At 48.4% G+C, this 22,231-nt stretch overlaps 1 protein-coding gene across 3 annotated transcripts in view; it reads left to right on the plus strand.

Moving 5' to 3' along the window:
- TTC39A (tetratricopeptide repeat domain 39A) overlaps window positions 1-22,231 on the plus strand; it is a 648,505-nt gene that overhangs the window by 569,351 nt on the left and 56,923 nt on the right. For all 3 annotated transcript variants that reach the window (XM_078670870.1, XM_078670862.1, XM_078670878.1), the window contains one exon: window positions 8,823-8,943. In XM_078670870.1, coding sequence (XP_078526996.1) covers window positions 8,823-8,943 — 121 coding nt within the window. The remainder of the gene's footprint in view (window positions 1-8,822; window positions 8,944-22,231) is intronic.

Raw genomic sequence — 22,231 nt, forward strand, 5'->3', positions numbered from 1 at the left:
CCCTTTGTTTTGACCCTTCCCTACACACGATCCGTAATACCACACTTGGGCGATCTATGAAATATACAGTCCATCAATGATTATCTCTCCCGCACTACCGGTCCCTCTGGGCTTAAACGCCGAGATGAAAGGGACTGCATCCCGCGGAGATAGGTCGAGTATGTGGTAAGTAAAAGCATTTTCGGGTTTATGCGCGCGGATGTGTTTTAAAACGCTGCCCCCACCCCTTCTTTTTCCCTTCTTTTCTGCAGGTCACATCGGAACGTCGACTAAAGTATGGAGAAGACCTAAGCAACACGCCATGGTTCTGCCCGGAAAAATTGTATATTGTCTATGGGGACTGCCCCTGAGAACATGACGAATTTGTGTGATATGAATGCACGCGTGTATGCCCTGATGTGTATAGCTCGACTGAATACACGTTGCACACGTTTGGATTGATAAGAGAAATGTTTTATGTATGACTTAAGTGATGATCGAACGGCCGATGGAATGGGGAAAAGGGGTCTGAACATGGTGCCTATACACGACGAACAAACAAAGATATAGCACTCCCTTACTTAGAAACGACTGTCTCTCTCTCTGAACCCAGCGACTGGGAGGGTGGCCTGAAGCAGAAACATGGCGGGTTATTGCAGTATGACAAAATATGACTCCAACCGGCACCCCAAATAATGCAACCAAGAATGACGTGCACCCATGAGTAAATTCATACGGTAACTAAATAGGGAAAGGTTCAGGAATATTCCGGGGTAAGGTTTACCCGAGTACCCTCCTCCTGGAAGACTAGGAATATTGTCAATATTTAAGATTTACCACCTCCTTCTTGCACCCTCATAGACATGAAACTCAAAGCTGCCCCATTGTTCTCCCGACTGACACCCTCCGTTGCCTCAGCCTGGATACCCATTCGCTAAAAATGATTCGAAGATCCCACCGTGAGTATTAGCCCGACCAGGTTAGTTCCCGAACAATTGACAAAGGTGTAAGTATTTGCAACCGAGGCCACCAGCAAAGGCAGCCAGATGAATTAAGTAGGATACTAAGGATGCGCAGCATGCAGGAAGAAATCTTTTTGGCCAAGTACTGTTCTATGTTTTGTCTTGGATTTTTGTATATAATGCATGTACTATCCCCCCCCCCGCCTGAATTCATGTGTACGTAATGTATGGATCTACGTCGTCCCTCAGCCTGTGTTTCTATATAACTTGACCCCTGCTGTTCTGTGTTGTGTGCGCACTAAATGGCCTATTATTGTACACGTTTCTCTCTCTCTCTCTCCATGTCGTACGTGTACCGAATAGTTCGTTTAGAATGCGGACGACTCTCTCTCTGAGGGTCCCCCTGTTCCCTCTTCCTTTGTGTGGTAACGTTGTGCCCCGCCGGCACAAGCCGAATTGGTTTTTGAACACAAAGGTGTTCGACGAAATTGACAGAAACTAAAACAATTGTAATTTGCCATATTACTACCTCTCCTTTCTGTAAAATAATGGAACTTGAATTGGCTAAGAAGGAAAGGACAGGTAAGACGACTGATGTCCCCTAATCTGGCCTTTTTTATCGGGGGACTATATGTCAGTGGCTTTCTGTTCTCAGTTAGTTAGAAACACAATCCCCAATGCCCAGATTGCCCCACCTCTCTGCACCCAAGTACGGATGTCCAAAGCGTCTTCGTTTCTCCCGATTGACCCCAGCTCCATATCCCGAAGTATAACTTATGACCCTGATTAACCGTTGCTCCCCGAGAAAAGAATGTTTAGCCTCTGTCCCTCTCTCATGATGATAGAAGACTGCCAGGCTTGGGTTAGAAAGACGAGTCTCTACCGTAGGATCCGATTTCGAGTTTGATGGAATACGCAGTTGATAAGAGTCTGACTTCTCTCCATATACGTCATGAATGAACGCCAAATAGACTTAGTACAAACTCAGTAGAAATGCCCGCATACATACTCCATAGTGATAACTTCTGACCGTGACCGATGAAAGTATCCCCAACTACTTAAGATTGGGGACGGAATTGAAATGTATAAATGTCTTCTCCTGCCAGTTCTCTAAAGCTTGTTTTGTACCCATTCAAAGATACACAATCACCGGAGGAGAGGGGCCGGACGTGACGCACAGCCTAGCCGCAGATAATGAAGCACATGTGACCTCGACCAAAGGTGGAGCCGCAGAGCAACGAAACGCGGGACGAGGCACCACTCTCAAACACGGAAAATGAAAGGATGGAGGGCTGCCTTGAAGCCCTCTGCTTGCTGACCCACGCGTGCCAGAAGTCCCCGCCCCTTTGAGCCCGATTGATGGGCCTGCCTGCTCGTTATGCTTTGCTCCCTTGGTTTGTCTCAAAGATCTGATCCCACTCCGCCCTCTCTTCCCTCGATTATCCGACAACACCCCCCCTTTTTTCACATGGATTTTGACTCAGAGAAGAAGAACAGCATTTAGGTAGAATAGGGTTTGCCACGGAAGGAGAAAGAAATGCAGGTGCCCAGCATGAGGCACCCTTAAAAAGATTAGTTAGGAAACAGGACTGTGGTCTAACAGCAGAGGACAGATCGCACCCTGCGACGTGTAAGGACGGATCCGAGCTGGACCTATAGCTCCACCGCCGGTGCTCAACAGCGCCAACGGAAGAAAACGAACTACTAGAGCCTACCAGTGATGGCTCGCTGCTAAAAAGACACTGTGGCAAAGGCCCCCCCTCCCCTTTCTGAACTTTCTACCCACCCCTGACTACTTGCTTGTATTGAACTGAATTCCTCCCTCAACCACTTTGTATTGCTTTCAAAATGTTTCATCTGTCACTTTTAACTGTACATTGATACCGCCGGAGTGAGAGTCAGAACATGGTTCCATAATGTGTCGGAACATTTCCTTGATTGACTCCGACTGAGTTGTATACCGATCTCTAGACTCGTATATATAACACGACAAATGTAAATTCATATGTATTGCACCTCGCCTATCGCATCGACTGCACATGGTTATATGCAATCCGCCAGTATTTGACAAACGCTATTTCATTGACCACACATGGCTATATGTACACCCCGTCAGTTATGATGAACACGGAAATGAACTAACTTATGTTAAAAAGCGGCGACTGTGGAAAATGACAATGTATATGTACATAAGCGGCGTTCATTTGTGTTCACCATACCCCTCGCTGTAAGCAGAACGAATACCGCGAAGCATTGACCGCATCATCCCGCCAGCATAGGCCCATGCACGCACGTACACGACAGCCATTTTAGGCACCAAGACCTCTCTGCTCGTTTGTTAAATCCCCAGCACGCCCCCCCGTTGAACACCCCCGCTCTATCATGCATAAGCCATAAAACCCTCTCCCTCTGCGCGACCCTGCTCTAAAAGTGACACCCTTGCCTGACCGACACCCCCTGCATTCCTCCCAGGAACACCCTTCCCCTCTTCTGATGACCCCCCCCCCGGCTACACCTGGCTTCTCGACCCAGTCCCAAGTCATAAAACAAAGCCTCATGGATGTACCCCCCCCTGGCCCCGCATAGAAAAACGTGATACACCAACCGAAGTGCCCGATCTTATCGCCTGCCCAACCTTAGATCTGACCACCCCCTCCTGCCCTCGTGTCCTGTTGGAATGTCCGGCTGCAAGATTACAATCACATGTTACATTTGGGAAGGGAAACGACATCCGAGCGACTGGTGTGGGAATAGGCCTGAAGCTGGGATTCCAAAGGTGCCTTTTCGTACTTCAAAGTTTCTTTATTGCAATAAGGAATGTTTGTGCATCATAAACCTGTGTATAAAAGACGGAGCCTCAGAGAAACTTGTTAGAGCACCTCTTGAAGACATTGTGCGCGTGTCCGAAATGACAGGCTCTCCTCATGAGAAATAAAAACCTGTTCTTGCACTCCCGCTTCCAGCGCCCGTCTCTTTATTTGGTAACTGTTCAAAATGGGAACTAAGAGGCGTCTTGTGCCAGCAGCCTGGGCATCGGTTGTAATTTGGGCTGTTTTTCCTCATCCATAGGATGTGGTAGAAAGTACCAGGCAAGCCACATCCCCTCAGGCACAGTGTATCAGGGCGCCTACCAATTTTGGCCAGGGTGAGAGCGGACATGTAGGCCCTATGCAAAACCTTCAACTGGATCAGCCGGAACCTGTGGCAGATAGCCGATTCCCTAGGGGACATCAGTGCCGAGCGCCAGTCCTCCTCATCCAAGGGACCCAAATCTGCTTCCCATTTGGTCCGTAGTGACTGAAATGGGTCGGGGAGGTTATTATAGAGCTTCCGGTAGGTGCAGGAAATGGCCTTCTCAGGGATAGGTTCGGACAATAACCTGTCTTCCAGGGGGGAGGTCGCGGGTATGGAGGTAAGATCCGGAACAGCGGCCCTAATAGCGTGTGTAATTTGCAAATAACGGAAGGATTCTCTGTGTGTGCAAGGGAGTATTTGGCCTGGAGTTCACTAAATGTAAGCAGTGTCCCTTTATGAAGAAGGTCTCCCACCTCCGAAATCCCTATGGTGTCCCACTTGTCAAATCCCTGGAGGAAGCACAGGGATCCCAGGCGCTGTGAGGACCAGAGGGGTGTCGCTTTAGTAATCTTGTCCGACCATCCCAATCGTTTAGTGGCCCTATGCCAGATTGTGACCGTGTGCGCCATAGGTCCTACATATCTGTTTTTAGCCGGTTTACTGTAGAGGGCCCCCAAATACCCTTCCTGCCCAGTTTGACATTTGTCAAGAAGGAAGGCCGGGTTCAGGGGCGAGCCGTGAATCCAGCTGTTGACAGCCACCAGTTGCGACGCCCAGTAATAAAGACGAAGGTTGGGTAGGGCTATGCCTCCGTCGTACCAGCCCTGAAAAAGTCTACAAAGGGCAATACGGGCAGCTCCACCATCCCACAACAAAAGACGCAGCTCACTTTCCACCGCACGAAAATTGGAGTCCGGCAGCAGGAAGGGGCAATTCTGCAATACGTAGAGGAAGCGTGGGAGTGCCAACATCTTAAACAATGCCGCCCTGCCTGGAAGGGAAAGCGGAAGGGACCGCCAGTGGGCAACGTCGCTGTGGAGTCTACGTAACATAAATACCAAGGTATTGAAAGCCCTCGGTGGCCACCGCAATGGAAAAACCTCGAGGTAACCGGGGCGGGGGACCATGGAGCATGTACAGCGTGGATTTGGTCCAGTTAATCGAATACCCCGAGTACTTCCCAAAGTTGGTTAGAACATGGAACAAGCTGTTGATAGAGGACCGGGGGGAGGACACATATATGAGAATGTCGTCAGCATACAGGGAAATTTTGTCCGTTATGTCATCAGTCCAGCAGAGGCCTCTGATGGAGACGTCAGTACGGATCCAGTGGGCTAGGGGTTCAAGAGTGAGGGCGAACAACAGCGGAGACAAGGGGCAGCCCTGTCTAGTTCCCCTGTGTAGGGGAAACCGCCGAGACGTGTGGCCGTTGACCCGAACTTGGCCCAGGAGGTCAGTATAGAGGAGCCGCACCCAGCTAATGAAATGGGGCCCAAAACCAAAGCGGAGCAGGACCTCGAAGAGATAGGGCCATTCGATCGAGTCGAATGCCATCGTGGCATCGAGGGATAAGATGGCCGCATCCTGTTGTATAATGGGTTGACGGCTAATGACATTATGGACTCTCCGTAGGTTCAACGCAGTATTGCGACCCGGGAGAAAACCGGACTGGTCATCATTTATTAAGGAGGGAAGTACCAAAAGGAGGCGATTCGCCAAGAGTTTAGCCAAGACCTTTGCCTCCGCGCTAATCAATGAGATCGGCCTGTACGAGCCGCAGTCAATAGGTGGTTTATTAGGCTTGAGGATGACCGCGATGGAGGCTAGTCGTTGATCAAGCGGGAGAATGCCGCTGTCGCGGCTCTCCATAAACATATTCAGAAGATGAGGGACAATATCCGGGACCATGCCCTTTAAGAATTCGACGGGAACCCCATCAGGACCCATGGCCTTACCAGAATTGACAGCAAAAAGCACCGTGGTGAGCTCATCCACCGTGATGTCGGCATCTAGGGCCTCCCTATCTACGTCCGAGACGACTGGGAGGTGCATCTCATCCAGAAGTTGTCTGGATTCCTCCAATGAGTAACATGTACCAGCAGTGTAGACTCGCTCTAGGTGGTCGGCAAAAGCCTCCGCAATGTCTCGCGGATCAACAATCGATGATCCATCTGGCCCAGTCAGGGACGACACCCAGCGGGACCCTTGTTCTCGTCGCTCCAGCCACGCAAGCATCTTACCCGCGCTATCCCCAAATTCATACACCCGATGGCTCGTGTGAAGCAGTCGCGCCTGTGCCTTTTCCTGAGCTAGAGCTTTGTAGGCCAGTTGCTGGGTGCGTAGCCGGCGAGCGGTGTCATCCGAGGGGGTCGCGTTATGAGTCGTCTCAAGACAGATGAGATCAGGTTCAGCTTGAAGAATCTGCTCATCGCGTTTACGTAGGTATCCCATCTTTAGTGCTAGTGCTTCGCACTTCACTACTGCCAGATACGCCTCCCAGAGCGTGACCGCAGATTCAACAGAGCCAACATTCTCAGCAAAATAAAGGGTAGTACGTTCAGTCAGGGCGTCTTTGATATCTGGAATCTGCATAAGCCAGGGGTTGATGACAATGGGACCACGCACATGTTGGCGATGGTATGTCAGGTCCACGCTAAGGGGGGAGTGGTCAGATATACCCCGCGGGAGACCCTTCAGGCGGACGAAACATCCAATATCCGTGATGGGACAAAATAAATAATCGATGCGAGACATGCTATTATGCGCGTTAGAGTAATGCGTGAAATATGACGAATCCGGATAATGGTGGCGCCAGATGTCTGCCAGACCCATGGCGTGAGCGAAGTCGGACAAATCCGAGCTCGTCCGGTGGGAACTGCGCCTAGGTCTACGGTCGAGGTCATCGCACATAGTAGTATTGAAGTCCCCTCCAATCAGAAGCATACCCGCGGGAAGGCCCAGCAGTAAAGCGCCCAGTTCCCTAAGGGAGTCTCGGACTAACGTCGGTGGGAGATATGCAGATATTATGTAGTAGCTCAGCCATTCTTAAGGTAAAAATACAATACAGATTAAAACCATAATGTTCAGTCTAAGGGTATTCCATGTATAGTCATAATTCATTAACTCTGTCACATAAGTATTTGAGTTAAACATAGCAGTCCCCACCTCCAATAGAAAATGTAGGTTAAGGTCTTCAAATAAAGTGTTAGAACAGGGAGCAATTAATATAAAGTTAAAATGACAAGTGTAAAGAAAATGTTGTTATGGGTATGTGTATTTTTTGGTAAGACCTATAATGAGAAGCCAGACCAGCATGTGATGGGCCCAGTCTATCGTATTGTGGTGGTTGGACCGGACTGTCTGATGGGGTCACCACATTCACGAATCCCCTTGATGGATGGGCAGGAGCAGGATTGGATGGTGAATGTTTGGATCAACAAACCACTCTCTCTTGCTCAGTTCTCTTGAGTGAAATTGTATTTAAAAATACTTCTCTTGAGCCTGGACCAGTATAAGCTAAGGTTCAAAGATGGCCTGATGTCCTTGAAGTGGACCAACTCATACTCTTGGGGAACAGCTTTAAATATAAATATAAAGTTCTCTTTTCATTAATAGCAGGTCACAAATGTAGCCTGAAGATGGCTAAATATCTTTACGGTAACTTGAATGAAGCAATCAATAAAAAGGGAGGCTTTCTTCTGAAATGTGCCAACTGGCAGCATCCTTCACTAGGCAATGCCAAGCACCAACCTGGTTGATACCAAAGTTGTGCTCCCTATGTTCCCACCACAGTGCAAAAACAGACTGACTGACGATTTGTTAGAACTCTGCTGAGGCTTTCCTCTGCGATTCCTCAATTTTGGCCGGTGCATCCTCCGGCCTTCATGACCGAAGCACTCCAAGTACACACAAGAAGATCAGGCGGTCGAGCCTTCTTGTAAATTGTACCCAAAGCTTGGAGCGACGCCCCACACCACATTAGAGCCTCCTCCTCGCTTCTTCTATTCCACAAGAAGCTGAAGATTTCCAGTAAGTCCCCACAAGGCTCTCCCTCCTCCCTCTCCCCCCCCCCCCCCAACTCACCTGTGAATCGCAGGGATACCCTCATGGGCGATAGTGTGCTTTAGAAATGCAAATAAAACATCTGAAATTTTGAGTACAAAATTATTGCACTTGCAATTACCACGGTTCTAGAGCATTTATACGCAGTCCCACTCCCCCCAAAACCGGAGAAAACGTTTTGTGTTCCTAAACGCTGTTACCTATAACTGAATGGTGGATGTATAGTGAATTTGCTTATAAAGGCTTGAAAAGTCAGGTCCACACCACCCTTAATTGGATAGTAAATCTATTACAATTAATGCACTGTAATAATGTATTTTTTTCTTTGGGTGTTATGATTTTCTGATGTCTTCCATTTTTAGTGAAGAGGCAAGTCAGCTATATTTATTCTCAGTGCAATCTTCCTTCCACTGGTCTAAATGAATTGAAATGCATTAACATTTCTTGAAAAGAAAAACGTTTAAAAGATCTCAGACTGCAGACACCAAAATCCTTCCTATTGTAATTATTCTGTTTGAAAAGTAAAGTTGGTCCGTTTTATCAGTTTCTAGTGGTTGTTTGAACTAATGCATTGTGAGTATACCCATGTATGATTCATAGACCGCGCTCCTCCTGTTCAGATAGGCGGGCCAAAAATGAAGTTGGTTTTAGAGCAACATTGTTAGTGTCTTTTACAGATATCAGGACCCACTACTTCATGTTGCCTAAAAAGTTTAATAGCCTTGTGTTTTTTCACTTTTTCAGAACTGTTCCTAGTTTAAAACTGAAAATTGCTGGCAAGTCCTTACCCACTGAAAAATTTGCCATCCGGAAATCTCGGCGATACTTCTCCCCAAAACCTGCACGGCTTCCCGTACCTCCGCTGGTAGGTCTGAGAACTGTTTAAAAAATAAAAAATAAAATCGTACTTTAATTGTCAAAATGTTCTCTTTACAACGCCATAGTAAAGGACCGATTCTTTTGTCACCTAGGAAAGCATAGTGTCAAAGTCTTACGTGGGCCAAACGTGAACAAAAGGCCCAGCAGCCCAAACTTGATTATTTTATTTTATTTTTATTTATTTTTTTTAGAGTCGGGGGGGGGGGGGGCGGTCCGGGTCTGTCGGTGGAAGGGGGGTCGTTCTTACCGAAGCCGCACATTCTTTTTTAATATATATATTTTTTTATGAGTTTTATATACATAATACAAACATTTGTTATAAGGGTTTACCGCCCCTGGCATAGACAGAGAAGAACAGTACAATTTGCGCGGGTCTCCCTTTGCTGGCTATATTTTTGGTAGAGAAGTAGGTCTAAGATAGGGAAGTACAGGAAAGATAGGAGTAAGCGGAGGAGAAGGATAGGACAGACAGCTAGATATACCATTTGTAATGATTGAAGGTAGGGGCCCTGGGCCCTCATGATGGGCGCAGCAAGGATGGACACGGACACCAGGAATGAGTGGTAGGAAGGGTCCTGAGCACGTGCGCTCAGCCTCTTTTATTGGCAGCGTCATGTGACACCATGACGTCTGTGGTGGGTGGGTGTATAGTGTGTTACATTACACAGGAACACTAGAACGTGTACACACCAAGACACTACATCACTCCCCTTTTTTTTCAATGAAAAAAAACTCAACTTGATAATTCACATTTGGGGAATCAACTTATCTCAGGATGCAGTGAAGTGTTCAGTTCCATCAAGCTTTTCTATCCGCCGCAGCTTGGGAAGGGCAGGTGGAATTCAGTCTGTTTCGGGGAACTTTTGTCCGCTCTGGCACAGGTTGGAGATGCTAGATGGAAACAGTCTGTAGACGACTGGGAGCCCCTTTTTCCTCACAGTCCTTGTGTTGTTGGCTTCCGTGGTGACGGGTGCTGTTGGAGTTCTTGCAGCTCGCCATGTAATGGATGGTCACGTACCAGTTCGGCCTCGGACTAACAGTGGGGACCTATTTTGCACTGACACCTTCTTCACTCCTAACTGTGGCAACGGCCACGTGGATGTACTTCTTCTCTGCTCTTCAACTGTGGCAACGGCCACATGGAATAACCTCCTTCCATTCTTAACTGTGGCAACGGCCACGTGGATATTCTTCCTAGCTTGTCACGGTGGCGGAGGTGCCACTCAGATCTCTCCTCTTCTTCCTTTCTGTTTCACAGTGGCAGACATGCCACACCGCTCTCTCCTCTTCTTCCTTTCTTTTCGCAGTGGCAGACGTGCCACACAGCTCTCTCCTCTTCTTCCTTTCTTTTCGCAGTGGCATACGTGCCACACAGCTCTCTCCTCTTCTTCCTTTCTTTTCGCAGTGGCAGACGTGCCACACAGCTCTCTCCTCTTCTTCCTTTCTTTTCGCAGTGGCAGACGTGCCACACAGCTCTCTCCTCTTCTTCCTTTCTTTTCGCAGTGGCAGACGTGCCACACTTCTTCTTCCTTTCTTTTCCCAGTGGCAAGCGTGCCACTCGGATCTCTCCTCTTCTTCCTTCCTGTTTCGCGACATCACTCGGTCCGATCTTGCATCTTCTCTCCTGACCTGGCTCCTCCATGCAGGGCGCGCCCGCTGCATGTGTGATCCTGGTGTGTCCCCGACTGGAACACTTCCTCCTTCTTCCTTAGCTTCCCGAGTTGGTGTCACGAACCCTCTACTCTGGATTCTTGTTGGTGACGTTCGTGGATTGGTGTTCAGGGATCTTGATTAGGTCGAACGTCCTGGACCGTTTGGCGGTCCCATCCTGCTGGTGTTTTGGCAGGTTTCTTCGTCCTGTCGGACTAGGCGCGTTAGCACCTTCTGGTATTGTTTGAGGGGACCCATCGCGGGTCATACTTGGTACGCGATCTTTCTGTGGATCGGCTTCTGGGGGTGCCACGCTTAGTGGTCTTCTTCGGTAACTGTTCTGCACTGTGGCGTTACCTGTGCCCTTCTTCCATCTCGTGGGGGCGGGGTGCCACGCTTAGTGGTCTTCTTCGGTAACTGTTCTGCACTGTGGCGTTACCTGTGCCCTTCTTCCATCTCGTGGGGGCTGAGCCTTGCCACGTGGCACGTTATCTGCGCCCGTGCTTTCCACGGCTCTCGGACACTTGTTGCGTGTCTCCGGTACTTGCAGCTTTGGCTGGCGTCGTTTTCTTGCTGCTTTGGCTGACGTCCAGTACTTTGCTGCTTTGGACCATCGGGTACTTGCTGCTTTGGATGGCGTCAGAAGTTTGCTGCTTCGGACCGTTGGCGGGAGTAGTTGATGCTGCGGTGATCTCCTGTGGCCACTAGGAGTCACTGCTCTCTCCGTCTTCTGATCTCGGCAGTCTTATTCCCTGATCGTTCCTCCATTGCTTGGCAGTCGTTTTCTCCAGACGTTTTGTCCTTGCTTGGATGCTTGGTGAGGTGTTGATGTTACGTGAGGCATTCGTGCCTCTTCCCACGTCGCTTCGGAAGTGGCAGCTGCCGACTCCGTGCTGGTGCGTGTGGGCGTCTTCTGCGCAGAGCGCGCTTTCCGGATTCGTGCGTTAAGATGCTTTCCCTTGGGGCGCTACTCCGTTTATTGCCTCTAGATGGTGGTAACTTCTTTTGCGTTGAACAATGCTTGTTTCCATGCTGGTGGATGCTAGTGCACTATTGCTTTTGGCCACTGGGTGGCAGTGTTGCTGGATCTTTTGAGCAGCCTGTCTTGTCTTTCCGGGTGTGCACTCTACTGCTTCAGTGCACAGGGGGTTGGAGCTGTTGCTGAGCATGGGTGAGTAGATTTTCTATGCTTTTAGTGTTCCAGATTTTTGCCGAATTTTAAATGTGCTGAAGTCAGGCAGACATTGCAAAGCACTGTGTATGTCCCTCTGGTGTTTTGCAGGTTTAATGCTGGGGGCTAATTTCACTGTCTTTATTGGTGCACCGGTACTTCCTTTAGATCAGTGTTCCGGTGGGGCTGGTGACTCTTTGGCGGTGTTGACCGCGCTGCTGGCACTCTGCTCCTCACCCGGAGCACATACGGAGGGGGCACCTTTTGCTGACGGCGGCACTGGCCGCGTGCAGACGGATCTCTTCACCCCTGCTTCCCTGCACTCTGCTCCTCACACGGAGCACACGAGGAGGGGGGGGGGGGGGCGCCTTCTGATCTTAGCGGCGCTGGCCGCCTGCAGCTGCTTGCTTCTCCCTCGCTCTCTCTCTCTCCGTCCGTAGCCGCCTCGGCCGTGCTCACGCGGGCGGGGAGAAGTTGCTTTACTCCTGTGGGGGAGCTCGTCGCTCCGGTCACTCCTCCTCGGCGAGGGACGCTCGAGGCAGGCCGCGGTTGGGCTCCGCCGGCTCTGTCTTTTGACTGTACTGTTCCGCTGGCCTCACTTTCGCCGGTCTCCCGCCGCTGCAGCTTCTACCCCCACCCGCTGCGCGGCGGAGACCTGCCTTGCTTCTCGCAGGCCGCGGGTGGGCTCCGCTGGCTCTGCAGTCATTGACCTTCACTGGGCACTACCGGCGGGCCGCGGGTGGGCTCCGCTGGCGCTGCTTAGTCTCTTCTTCGCTGGGGGTGCCGCCAGCAGGTCGCGGGTGGGCTCCGCTGGCGCTGCTGAGTCTTCCTTCGGTGGAGGCGCCGCCAACCGGTCGCGGGTGGGCTCCGCTGGCCCGGACCACGTCGCGAGGGGGGTCGGGAGGCGGTTAGCTACTCCGCTCCCTCCCCCTCGTTGATTGTATAGTTTTCGGGTCCGGCCGCCTTCCCTTCACGCCGTGGCTCACTCTGGGCCCCGCCGCTTCCGTTACACGCGCGGCGGGGGCAAGGGATGACTCGGGCAGGCCGCGGGTAGGCTCCGCTGGTCCTGCTTATTGCTGGGTACAGTTCATGGCGGGCACTTCGCCCCTGGGGCTCACCTTCGGCCGGCGGGCCAGATGCTCCGTCGCGGTCGCGGCGGGTGGGCTCCGCCCGGCCCGTGTGCCTCTCCGGTGGGGGTCGTAAGCCTCGCGGCCGTCGCAGGTGGCTCTGGGCGGTCCTTCTGTGGCTCCCGGTCACTGCGGGGCTCCTATGTGCGCACCGGCTTGTCGTACCGCTGTGCCTTGCTGCAGGGGATGCCCTTCAGGCGGGCAACTCTCTCCCCCTTTTCCTCAGTGTTTGGTAGTGGCACGCATGGGTTGCACTACCGACCTCGTCGCCATTGTAATGATTGAAGGTAGGGGCCCTGGGCCCTCATGATGGGCGCAGCAAGGATGGACACGGACACCAGGAATGAGTGGTAGGAAGGGTCCTGAGCACGTGCGCTCAGCCTCTTTTATTGGCAGCGTCATGTGACACCATGACGTCTGTGGTGGGTGGGTGTATAGTGTGTTACATTACACAGGAACACTAGAACGTGTACACACCAAGACACTACACCATTCTGACTTGGCAAAAGAATGCTCTAGTCCCCGGCATGTCCATTGCACTTTAGGAGCTGCACTGCCCTCAAACGAGTGCAGGACGGTTTCTTATGGCTGATCGTACGGGACCAGGGTTTTGTCCATGGCTTCCCACAAGCCCCTGGATGACGCTTTCCAGGGAGAATATTGCAATGCCAGATTGTCCGCTCCTCTGAGGTGGGTGACCCAGTTGAGCCAGCCTTTGTACGTAGTCTTGGTGGATTCCTTCCAGTTCGTTAGCACCAGTTTGACCGCCGCCGCACACTCTTCCTGCGAAATATTTAATAATAGATTTTGAAACAACTGAAGTCAAAGCTGCTGTCCCCAACAATAAGGCAGCTAAAACGGCTTCCACCTCTAGATGGCGCCAGATACTGGTTATGGCGTGTTTTATCGTTCCTTTATATGAGATATTTTAAAACTTTGAACAAGAGTTCTGGCCCTATTAGGAGCCCTGTTGCTCGAGCCCCATAAACATTTCTGACGTGGGTTTGCTATTAGCAATCTGGGTTGATGCTTCTCTTAGAGCCAAGTTCTTTTTGCGTGGGGGGGTGTTGTGCTAAATCACACTTCGTAGCAAGCGACGGATTTGCATAGCCCAGTCACTTAAGACTCACTGTCTTCGAAGGAGGGGCCGAAGACTAGGGTCACCACCTGGCCGGTTTTCTGTCGGCACCATCAGTATTTGAATGTCCCATACAAAAATGAGCAAAATCACCTAAAGTCGGTATTTTTAGTAACCCTGGGTGTAGTTTGCGTAGTAGCGCTACGGGTAGCTACGCGAAGTGCACTACGCAAGCTATGCACACTGCGTAGTGCGGTAGGTAAAATGCTGTTCGCACTGATTGCACAATGCAGGATGCTTCTCCGCCCTGTGCAATCATTGCAAACGGCATCTTGCACAGTGCGAGTGGTCGTTTTCTGCTGCTCGAGTCGATGAGTACTCGAGCGGCAGCGTTCTCAACGCAGACTGGTAGTTTCTCATCGCGAGCGGTCGCGAGCATACGCGACCACTTGCAATGAGAAACCTAACCTTCCCCCGTTGAGAATCTCGCAGGGAGGTATATTTTCCACGCTTGCGATCTTCAACTTGATGTTGCTGATTGCGAACGAGGAAAAAGTCTAGCCGGGATGTTGATTTTGCTCGCCCGCGGTCGCCAACTTGACGTTGAGGAACGCGAGCAAGCAAAACATGCCCGCTACCCATTTTTGCACAGTGCTACGTGCAATTCGTGTAGCGCATTGTAGCGCTAACTACGCATGATCTGCGAGCGTAGCGTAGTCCTACGCCCAGGGTTAATTTTTAGCCTTATCTGTACGTGCTTTAAACAGCGAAATAAAATAGAAACACTTTAAATTGCGTTCTAGAGCTGTGTTAGCGATACCTGACTAATTAGTAAACGCAGGGTGAGCGGAGGCCATACGAATGCACGCTTACGATACCGACCTATAGGCGGTACACGGAACCCATTAACGGTTTAATAGGGTCCGACAGTCCCAGATTCTTCTACGGGGGCCTGGTAGGCTCAACCAAAGGGGCCACCTGGTACAATAAAGGGAGAATCAAGACGTGCAAGAGTCACGTTGACCCAAGAAACCCTGATGAAATCACCGGTAAAGTATATGTCGGTGATGAAACATGTCGGTTGCTTTTAGTAGAGTGGGCAAACAGCACAGAATAAAGTTGTAGTTGCCAGTTTAGCTCAGCTCTTTTTAAGGTAGTGGGTCCAGATCTCGAGCACATAAGGTTTGGCATACCGCATTGGGTCACTAAACACTTGTAACACATAATGGTTTTTGTTTTCTTTGCACAGCCTTTATCCCCTTTTCTTTCCTGGTTGGCAGTAGCTGATGATGAGAAGTGAGGATTCAGGCGAGTACCAGCCTGTCATATCCTCCCCAGGGTGTTGCTCCCGTGAGGCTCTGCCAACCCCCCTCCCCCTTTTTCACAGTAGAAAGGTCTAGTGAGGGGATAGGATCAGCTTGGGGTCACATGCATACACATATACGGTTTTTAAGTTTTTAGTATTGAAGGCAGTGACTGTGATTAGCACATACAGACAGAAAGCTGTAGAGCACCCTCTGTTTGACTAAACAAATTCAGTATTAACTTGGGGTCATCGACCTCATAGTATATTGGGGCAGGCCATTGATTGTTCACATAATTATTAAAATAAACAAAGTGGCAGCTAAGTCATGTTACAAATGAATACTTTCGGTTTTGTTTAACCTCATCCATGCTGTTGACGAGCTCAGCTTGTCATGGAGTACAGTTGAGCTCCACTCATGACGAGCTGAGCTCGTCACGACCGATGGAACGTTCGCACTCGGGGCTAATTTCCCCGCTGTGCTGAACGTTCTAAAAACGGGTGCGGCCGTGACGAGCTCAGCTCCGCTTTGCCTCATGACGAGCTCAGTTCGTAACCAGCATGGGGGTGCTGCGCGCGGCTCCTCCCCCCCCTCACAGGGGGGGAAAACACCCCGCAGCAAAGGGGTTAAAGTCCAATTTAATAACAAATCCGGGCCTTTGTAGATAGACTCTTCACTCCATCAAATGGACGGCATTTTTCTCTTGGAGAGGTAGCTACCCTACCTAAAACAGTGCGATTACTGCAGTTTTATCCTCTTCTCTCTGCCTGTTCGGCAACTAAACAACCACCCACCTCTTCCCAAATATACTAATAAAGTGTTTTATGTGTTTATAATAAAGAATTAAACATTCCTCCAGAGGCTAGTTTTCCAATGAGTCCAGTCTTGTTTCATGCACTTGGTATTAAAAAAAAGTAAACTCGAGCAAGCGGCAATGTCCTCAACAGCAGAATGTGTATATAATCACATTCGAAAGATGACAAAATAATCCGCTTTCATGCTAATTTATTTGGTGTTACAAATACATACACAATTTGGAAAATCTGCCAAAGAACGTATTCACATTGTAGAGAGAGCTCATCTTATTCGCTATTTCTGTGATTATTTAGTGTCCGCCATTTGATAACTTTAGAAACAAGCAACTCGTTCAAAACTTCTGTCACGCAGATCACTTATGTATAGTGCGGAAAGTTTTGAAGAGTAGTTCATTTTTTAACCAGAAGATGGCAGTGCGTACAAAAAAACGACCTAAAATGACTCTTACAAATATGAAACGTAGTATCACCGTACAGCTGGGGACATGTGCATCCTTTATTATTTTACCTTTGTGTAGCTTCCCAGTACGTTTTTCTTTCTGCTTTACTTTGATATCACAGAAACATTAATATTTCATAAAAACGGGTTTCAAATTAGAAAAGCCCAAATAATTCAAATATGTTCTCATACTCCGTGATAGGCCACTCGTCAATAATGATGGCATTCACTGCCGACTCTAAGCACCGAAACTTTTATATACACATGAAATAAAGAGTCTTGCCTGGAGCGCTCTAGTGTTTGCCCGGGGTCTCGGCTGAGCCCCGGAACCACAACATTGTATCACCTTCTGGCTATAACTAAATGGACGGGAGTCGCACGGGAGTTCCGGTCCGCCTAAGCACTAATGCGACCATGTCTGTATGATTATTGCACTATACCCCTGTGCGCCGCTGCGCCACAGCGGGAGGCCTATACCCGCTCTCCCGTTGCCACTTACTGTCCAAGCGGTAGACGGCAGCCACCCCCCCGCATTGCCTAATCAATGTACAATGTGCCACGTTAAAATATAAATACGTAAAAGATGGACATACGGGTCTTTTTGCCCCCAGAAGTTCAGTGAAGGAGAACCTACTACTCCAAAGACCATAACACTTAAGTGCCCTGAGGGCGCAACGGTTGTTTGCGCCCGCTTTGCACGCCTCCGGGGCATTTTGGTATAACCGAATGGGCCGCAGACGCTTGCGCATCCCCTTCTGTTATATCGATAGCGCTATCTCAAAGGGTCAGCGCTATCATCAGAGAGCGTTCCTTCATTTGCATGGCAGCGTGGCCCCATGTAAATGAGGGAATTTCTTTGCCTCTATGCCCGTGTCCTATTACAGGTGCAGAGGCAAAGAAGCGGTCAGTGGGCTCACTGACAGTACGCCACCTAAAAGATGGTACACTGTCCGTGCGCTGCCTGATGGCAGCCCTCTGGAGGGCGAAAAAGAGGTCCCAAAGACCCCACAGACATCCCCTTGCAGGCTGGTACGGTCACTCACTGCACCCTTCTGCAAGGGGATCTCTAATCCCTCTTAAAAGTGCAGGCGGGTTGCCGCCTGCATTGTGAAACACGGAGCAGCACCAAAGCAGCCGCTCCATTTTTCACATGAATGCGCTGCCCTGGGGGCAGCGTGAGTTCGTGACTGCGCTGAGGGCAGTGCATTCATCCTAATTTTTTTTGTTTAAATCTGTTTTATTAGAGGTTTCATAAACAAAAGTAGACATTCACATATGTCATTCCATAGTACTACATTTTCTCTGTTTGAACATCTGATACAAAGCACATAATCATATAGTACCTGCCTCTGCTTCACAACTGCCTGCTTATTGCATTTTCCAGTATCTCATGAGGACTCTGCATAACTCTCTCGTTCTTCGTTAGTGTCCCATGTTGAGCTCAGGTCTATGCCAATGTCCTGTTGTGTTTATCCAAGCATCTATGTGGTGGTCTACTAACTTGGGAGGCGGGTTATTATGTGAGAGACAAAGAAAAACAGACAGGTGGCAATATAACATGATTGGACCAACACCCGATTCCCGACCCAGCGTGCTTAGCTGCGACTTATGTTCTGGAACGTGTAGGCGCACATGCAAATGTGTACTGTGAATGTCTCTCAGGTGTGTCCGCTTTCAGCAGCCCCCGTGTCTGCAACGGAGTTTTGTTTGCTCTGGAAATCTCTCAAGGTTGTGGCCCAGTGTGTTGCAATTGGGAGCGCGTTGTGTTCCATTGTGTCATCCCAGTGCAATGTTACACTTTCCGCATTGGCCCACACCTACAATGAGTGCTGCCAGGCTAGTACCTAATGGGGCTTGGCCGATTTCCACCGTTTGCCGCTATCATTTTAGTTTGATAAAATGGGAGGTCACCCTGAGACACTTACTTCTACAATACAGATGTAAGATACCGGCCTCCCACTCAAAGGGGAGTGTGTGCTTCGTGCATCGGGTCAGGGCCTCTACTACAGCACTTCAGTATTGCTGTAGGTGTGGACAGTCCGACAGCATATGTAGCAAGCTCGCGTCTACAAGACAGCAGCGTGGACAAGCGGCATCGGCCCATACGAAATACTTATTAATTTTGGCCGGTGAAAGGTACGCCCTTTGTACAATGTGATACTGTATTAGTCTGAAACGCATGTTTCTAGGGAGGCTTGTTAGGCTCTCCAGTACAGCCTCCCACTCCTGGTCTGTGTCGATCTTCTTCCCACCACTGTCTCAGTGGTAATAACGTTATCGAGGTGTGGTGTGTAAGTGAGGCTGCAAACCACTTCGTAAGGTACTTACCTCGCCTCATGACATGTAAATATTGGATTGTTAGATGCGTCGGAGGCCCAGTCGTCTAGTCGCCCCATTGGTTGGTTAAGGCCCCCAATATCGAGCGATGCAACAGAAATTGTCCCGGATGCAACCTTTCTTCGCCCATCAGTGTGTCATACGACACTAGGATGCCCTGCCTGTATAAGCCCCCCAGATCCCCACTGCTCCCCAATGACGTAGTTCCGTCGCCATTGTGACTGCGTGCTTTCTGGGTGTGTCCAGTAATGGTAGAGCAGGCGTGTATGGCTTTCTGGTGATATGTAAGGATCTGCAGTAGCAGCGATTCGTCGTGTAAAGCAGTAGGGAAGCGGGAGGGTTCCCCTTCAGACAAGGATTAAACTACTTGATGAGGGCATTAAGGGACCAAGCCAGGCGAAGGTGGCCTTTCTGATAAGTTGCGTCTTGCTAGCCACCAGACCACCCACTGCAGCTGCACGGCGAGGTAGTATTGATCCATGTTAGGTAATACCAGGCCACCTCGGTCAGTGGGTAACTACAACTTTTTGATGGCCACTCGTCAACGGGAATTCCCCCAAAGGAAGTCCTTGATGGTGCATTCCAGGTCACGAAAGAAGGGCGGGGGGATGTGTATGGGTAAATTAGTGAAGTAATACAGAAGTCTTGGCAGTACCACCATTTTAACGAACACCACCTGTCCCATGACCGTTAACAGGCGCATGCTCCAAAAAGACATCTGGGACCTGATAGACGTTACCGCTCTGTCTAGGTTGTCCTCTGTGAGGTCCCCAGTTTGGCGGTAAGTAGCAGAAGGTGTCTACTCACCACTCTATAGAAGTTCTGTTGAGCTCGTAGAAAGGGCCCAGGCATGTATGATCAAAGAGGAATAGGCAAGGTTTTGTTGCGTTCACTTTCATCCCCGACAGGGCAGCGAACTCTCTTAGAATGTACGCTAATGAGGAGGGAACTTCCATGATGCTCCTGATATATATATATATATATATATATATATATATATATATATATATATATATATATATATATATATATATATATATATATATATATATATATTACCTACTGGCGGTCGCCAGTAGGTATATATAGTTAGGATTTTTTCTCTATGGGTTTTTTGAAAATTCTATGTCTAATAACTTTGGCGTTTGTGGACGGAATCGGCTGAAATTTTCAGGAAAATGGCACATTTTGTTTCTGAGCAGCCCTTGAAAATTTGGGGGGGGTTCGTCCAGTGGGGGCCGAGAAAAAAGGGGGGTCCCAAAACGTGTTTTTAACATTGAGTTTTCCATAGGGCGGTTGGCCTCACTTTTAGCCCGAACGGCTGAATGGATTTGCACGAAACTTGGCAAAATTGTAGGGACTGGTAGCCCGATGTGCCTTTTGTAGGTCTCAATATATGTGCTCCAGTGGATTTTGAGAAATTAACGTTTAAAAAAAGATATATATCTGTAACAGCGGACCGGTTAGCGCTCTGGTTCGCGGACTTTTCGCGCAACGGAGCTTTGTGAAGCGAAGCTGATTGGTTCTCCGGCGTCTGTCAACATTCCAAACAGTCCGTAGCGGCCGCCATCTTGTCTCTCGGTAGGATCGAGAGACAAGAGGAGGTCAAAACAAAGGGGGAAATAACTATAAGGGGGCATAGTAGATCCTCGCTGACCCCCTAGGTTTGATGTGGAGGTTTTAAAAGGGCCTCGCGGGGCAAAAAAAAAACAAAATAATAATAATCGAACGGCTGAATGGATTTGCACGAAACTTGGCAAAATATTAGGGACTGGTAGCCCGATGTGCCTTTGCTAGGTCTCAATATATGTGCTCCAGTGGATTTTGAGAAATTAACGTTGAAAAAAAGATATATATCTGTAACAGCGCTCCGCTTCGCGTACTTTTCGCGTTACGGAGCTTTGCGAAGCTGATTGGTTCTCCGGCGTCTGTCAACATTCCAAACAGTCCGTAGCGGCCGCCATCTTGTCCCTCGGTAGGATTGAGAGACAAGAGGAGGCCAAAGCGAAGGGGGAAATGACCATAAGGAGGCATAGTAGATCCTTCCTGACCTCTTAGGTTTGATGTACCATTTTGCCAAGTTTGGTGTAATTCCGTTCAGCCATTCAGGCTGTAGACGTATGTAAATGTCCTATGGAAAATTGCATGGGGAAAACACATTTGAAAGTGTTGAAATTTAGAACCAATTAAAATGTTACTTTGGTTTTGTATTTGTGTGTGATGAAAGTTAATTGGTTATGTATATATGTCAAATGAGAGGAAACCACAGCCATTTTGTGATACTACTGTCTGAGGTACATTTGTGAGGAATTTTTGGTGGTGAATTTCTGGTGTTTGATTTACACAGTACTAACACTTCTGCTACTTTTAAAAAGGTGAGTTGTTAATTTGTAAGGGGAACTATGTTGTACACTTGAAGATAATTTGAAAAATGTTTTCTGTTATTTATTTGCAGTCCTTCTGTTATACTAAATACTTGATGAAGTTAGTTTTATATTATGTATTACTAAAAACGATAAATGAAAGTGATTATTTTTTTCTGCAATTTACAGCAAGCAATTTCAAAATAAAATGGCTCACAATGAAGAGACCGTGGCAATTTCTTTTGAATTGTCCACTACATTGATTGAAATTGAGAGCACCAATAATGAAATATTGTCACAAGGAGGACATGACTTGTATGATTCCATTAGATTGATTGAAATGGACAGCACCAAGAATGAAATATTGTCACAAGGAGATGACTTGAATGATTCCACTACATTGATTGAAATTGAGAGCACCAATAATGAAATATTGTCACAAGGAGGAGATGGCTTGTATGATTCCATTAGATTGATTGAAATGGACAGCACCAATAATGAAATATTGTCACAAGGAGGAGATGACTTGAATGATTCCACTACATTGATTGAAATTGAGAGCACCAATAATGAAATATTGTCACGAGGAGATGACTTGAATGATTCCACTACATTGATTGAAATGGACAGCACCAATAATGAAATATTGTCAGAAGGAGGAGATGACTTGAATGATTTTTTTGATCAATCTCTTGATGGCGAATTTATCGAGTGTTTGGAGACCATAGAGTTACAAGAATCATCATTGCAGACTTTTAATGAGGAGATTCCAGATGAGATGATTGAAGAGGAAATTACTGATGAGGACATGTTACTAGTTGTTTCAAATTTAGAAAATTCTGAAGAATAAATTTATATTTAGAAATCAAAAATTGTTTGAGACATTATTTATTTTTATTTTTAATTTATGAGGTTGTAGCGAAGTGATTGTAGTATAAAATGAGACTTATAGTATAGAGTGCAACATTTTTATGTTACATGGTAAGTTTA

Source organism: Lissotriton helveticus, chromosome 1_2, assembly GCF_964261635.1.
Source record: "Lissotriton helveticus chromosome 1_2, aLisHel1.1, whole genome shotgun sequence".
NCBI classification, from domain to species: Eukaryota; Metazoa; Chordata; class Amphibia; order Caudata; family Salamandridae; genus Lissotriton; species Lissotriton helveticus.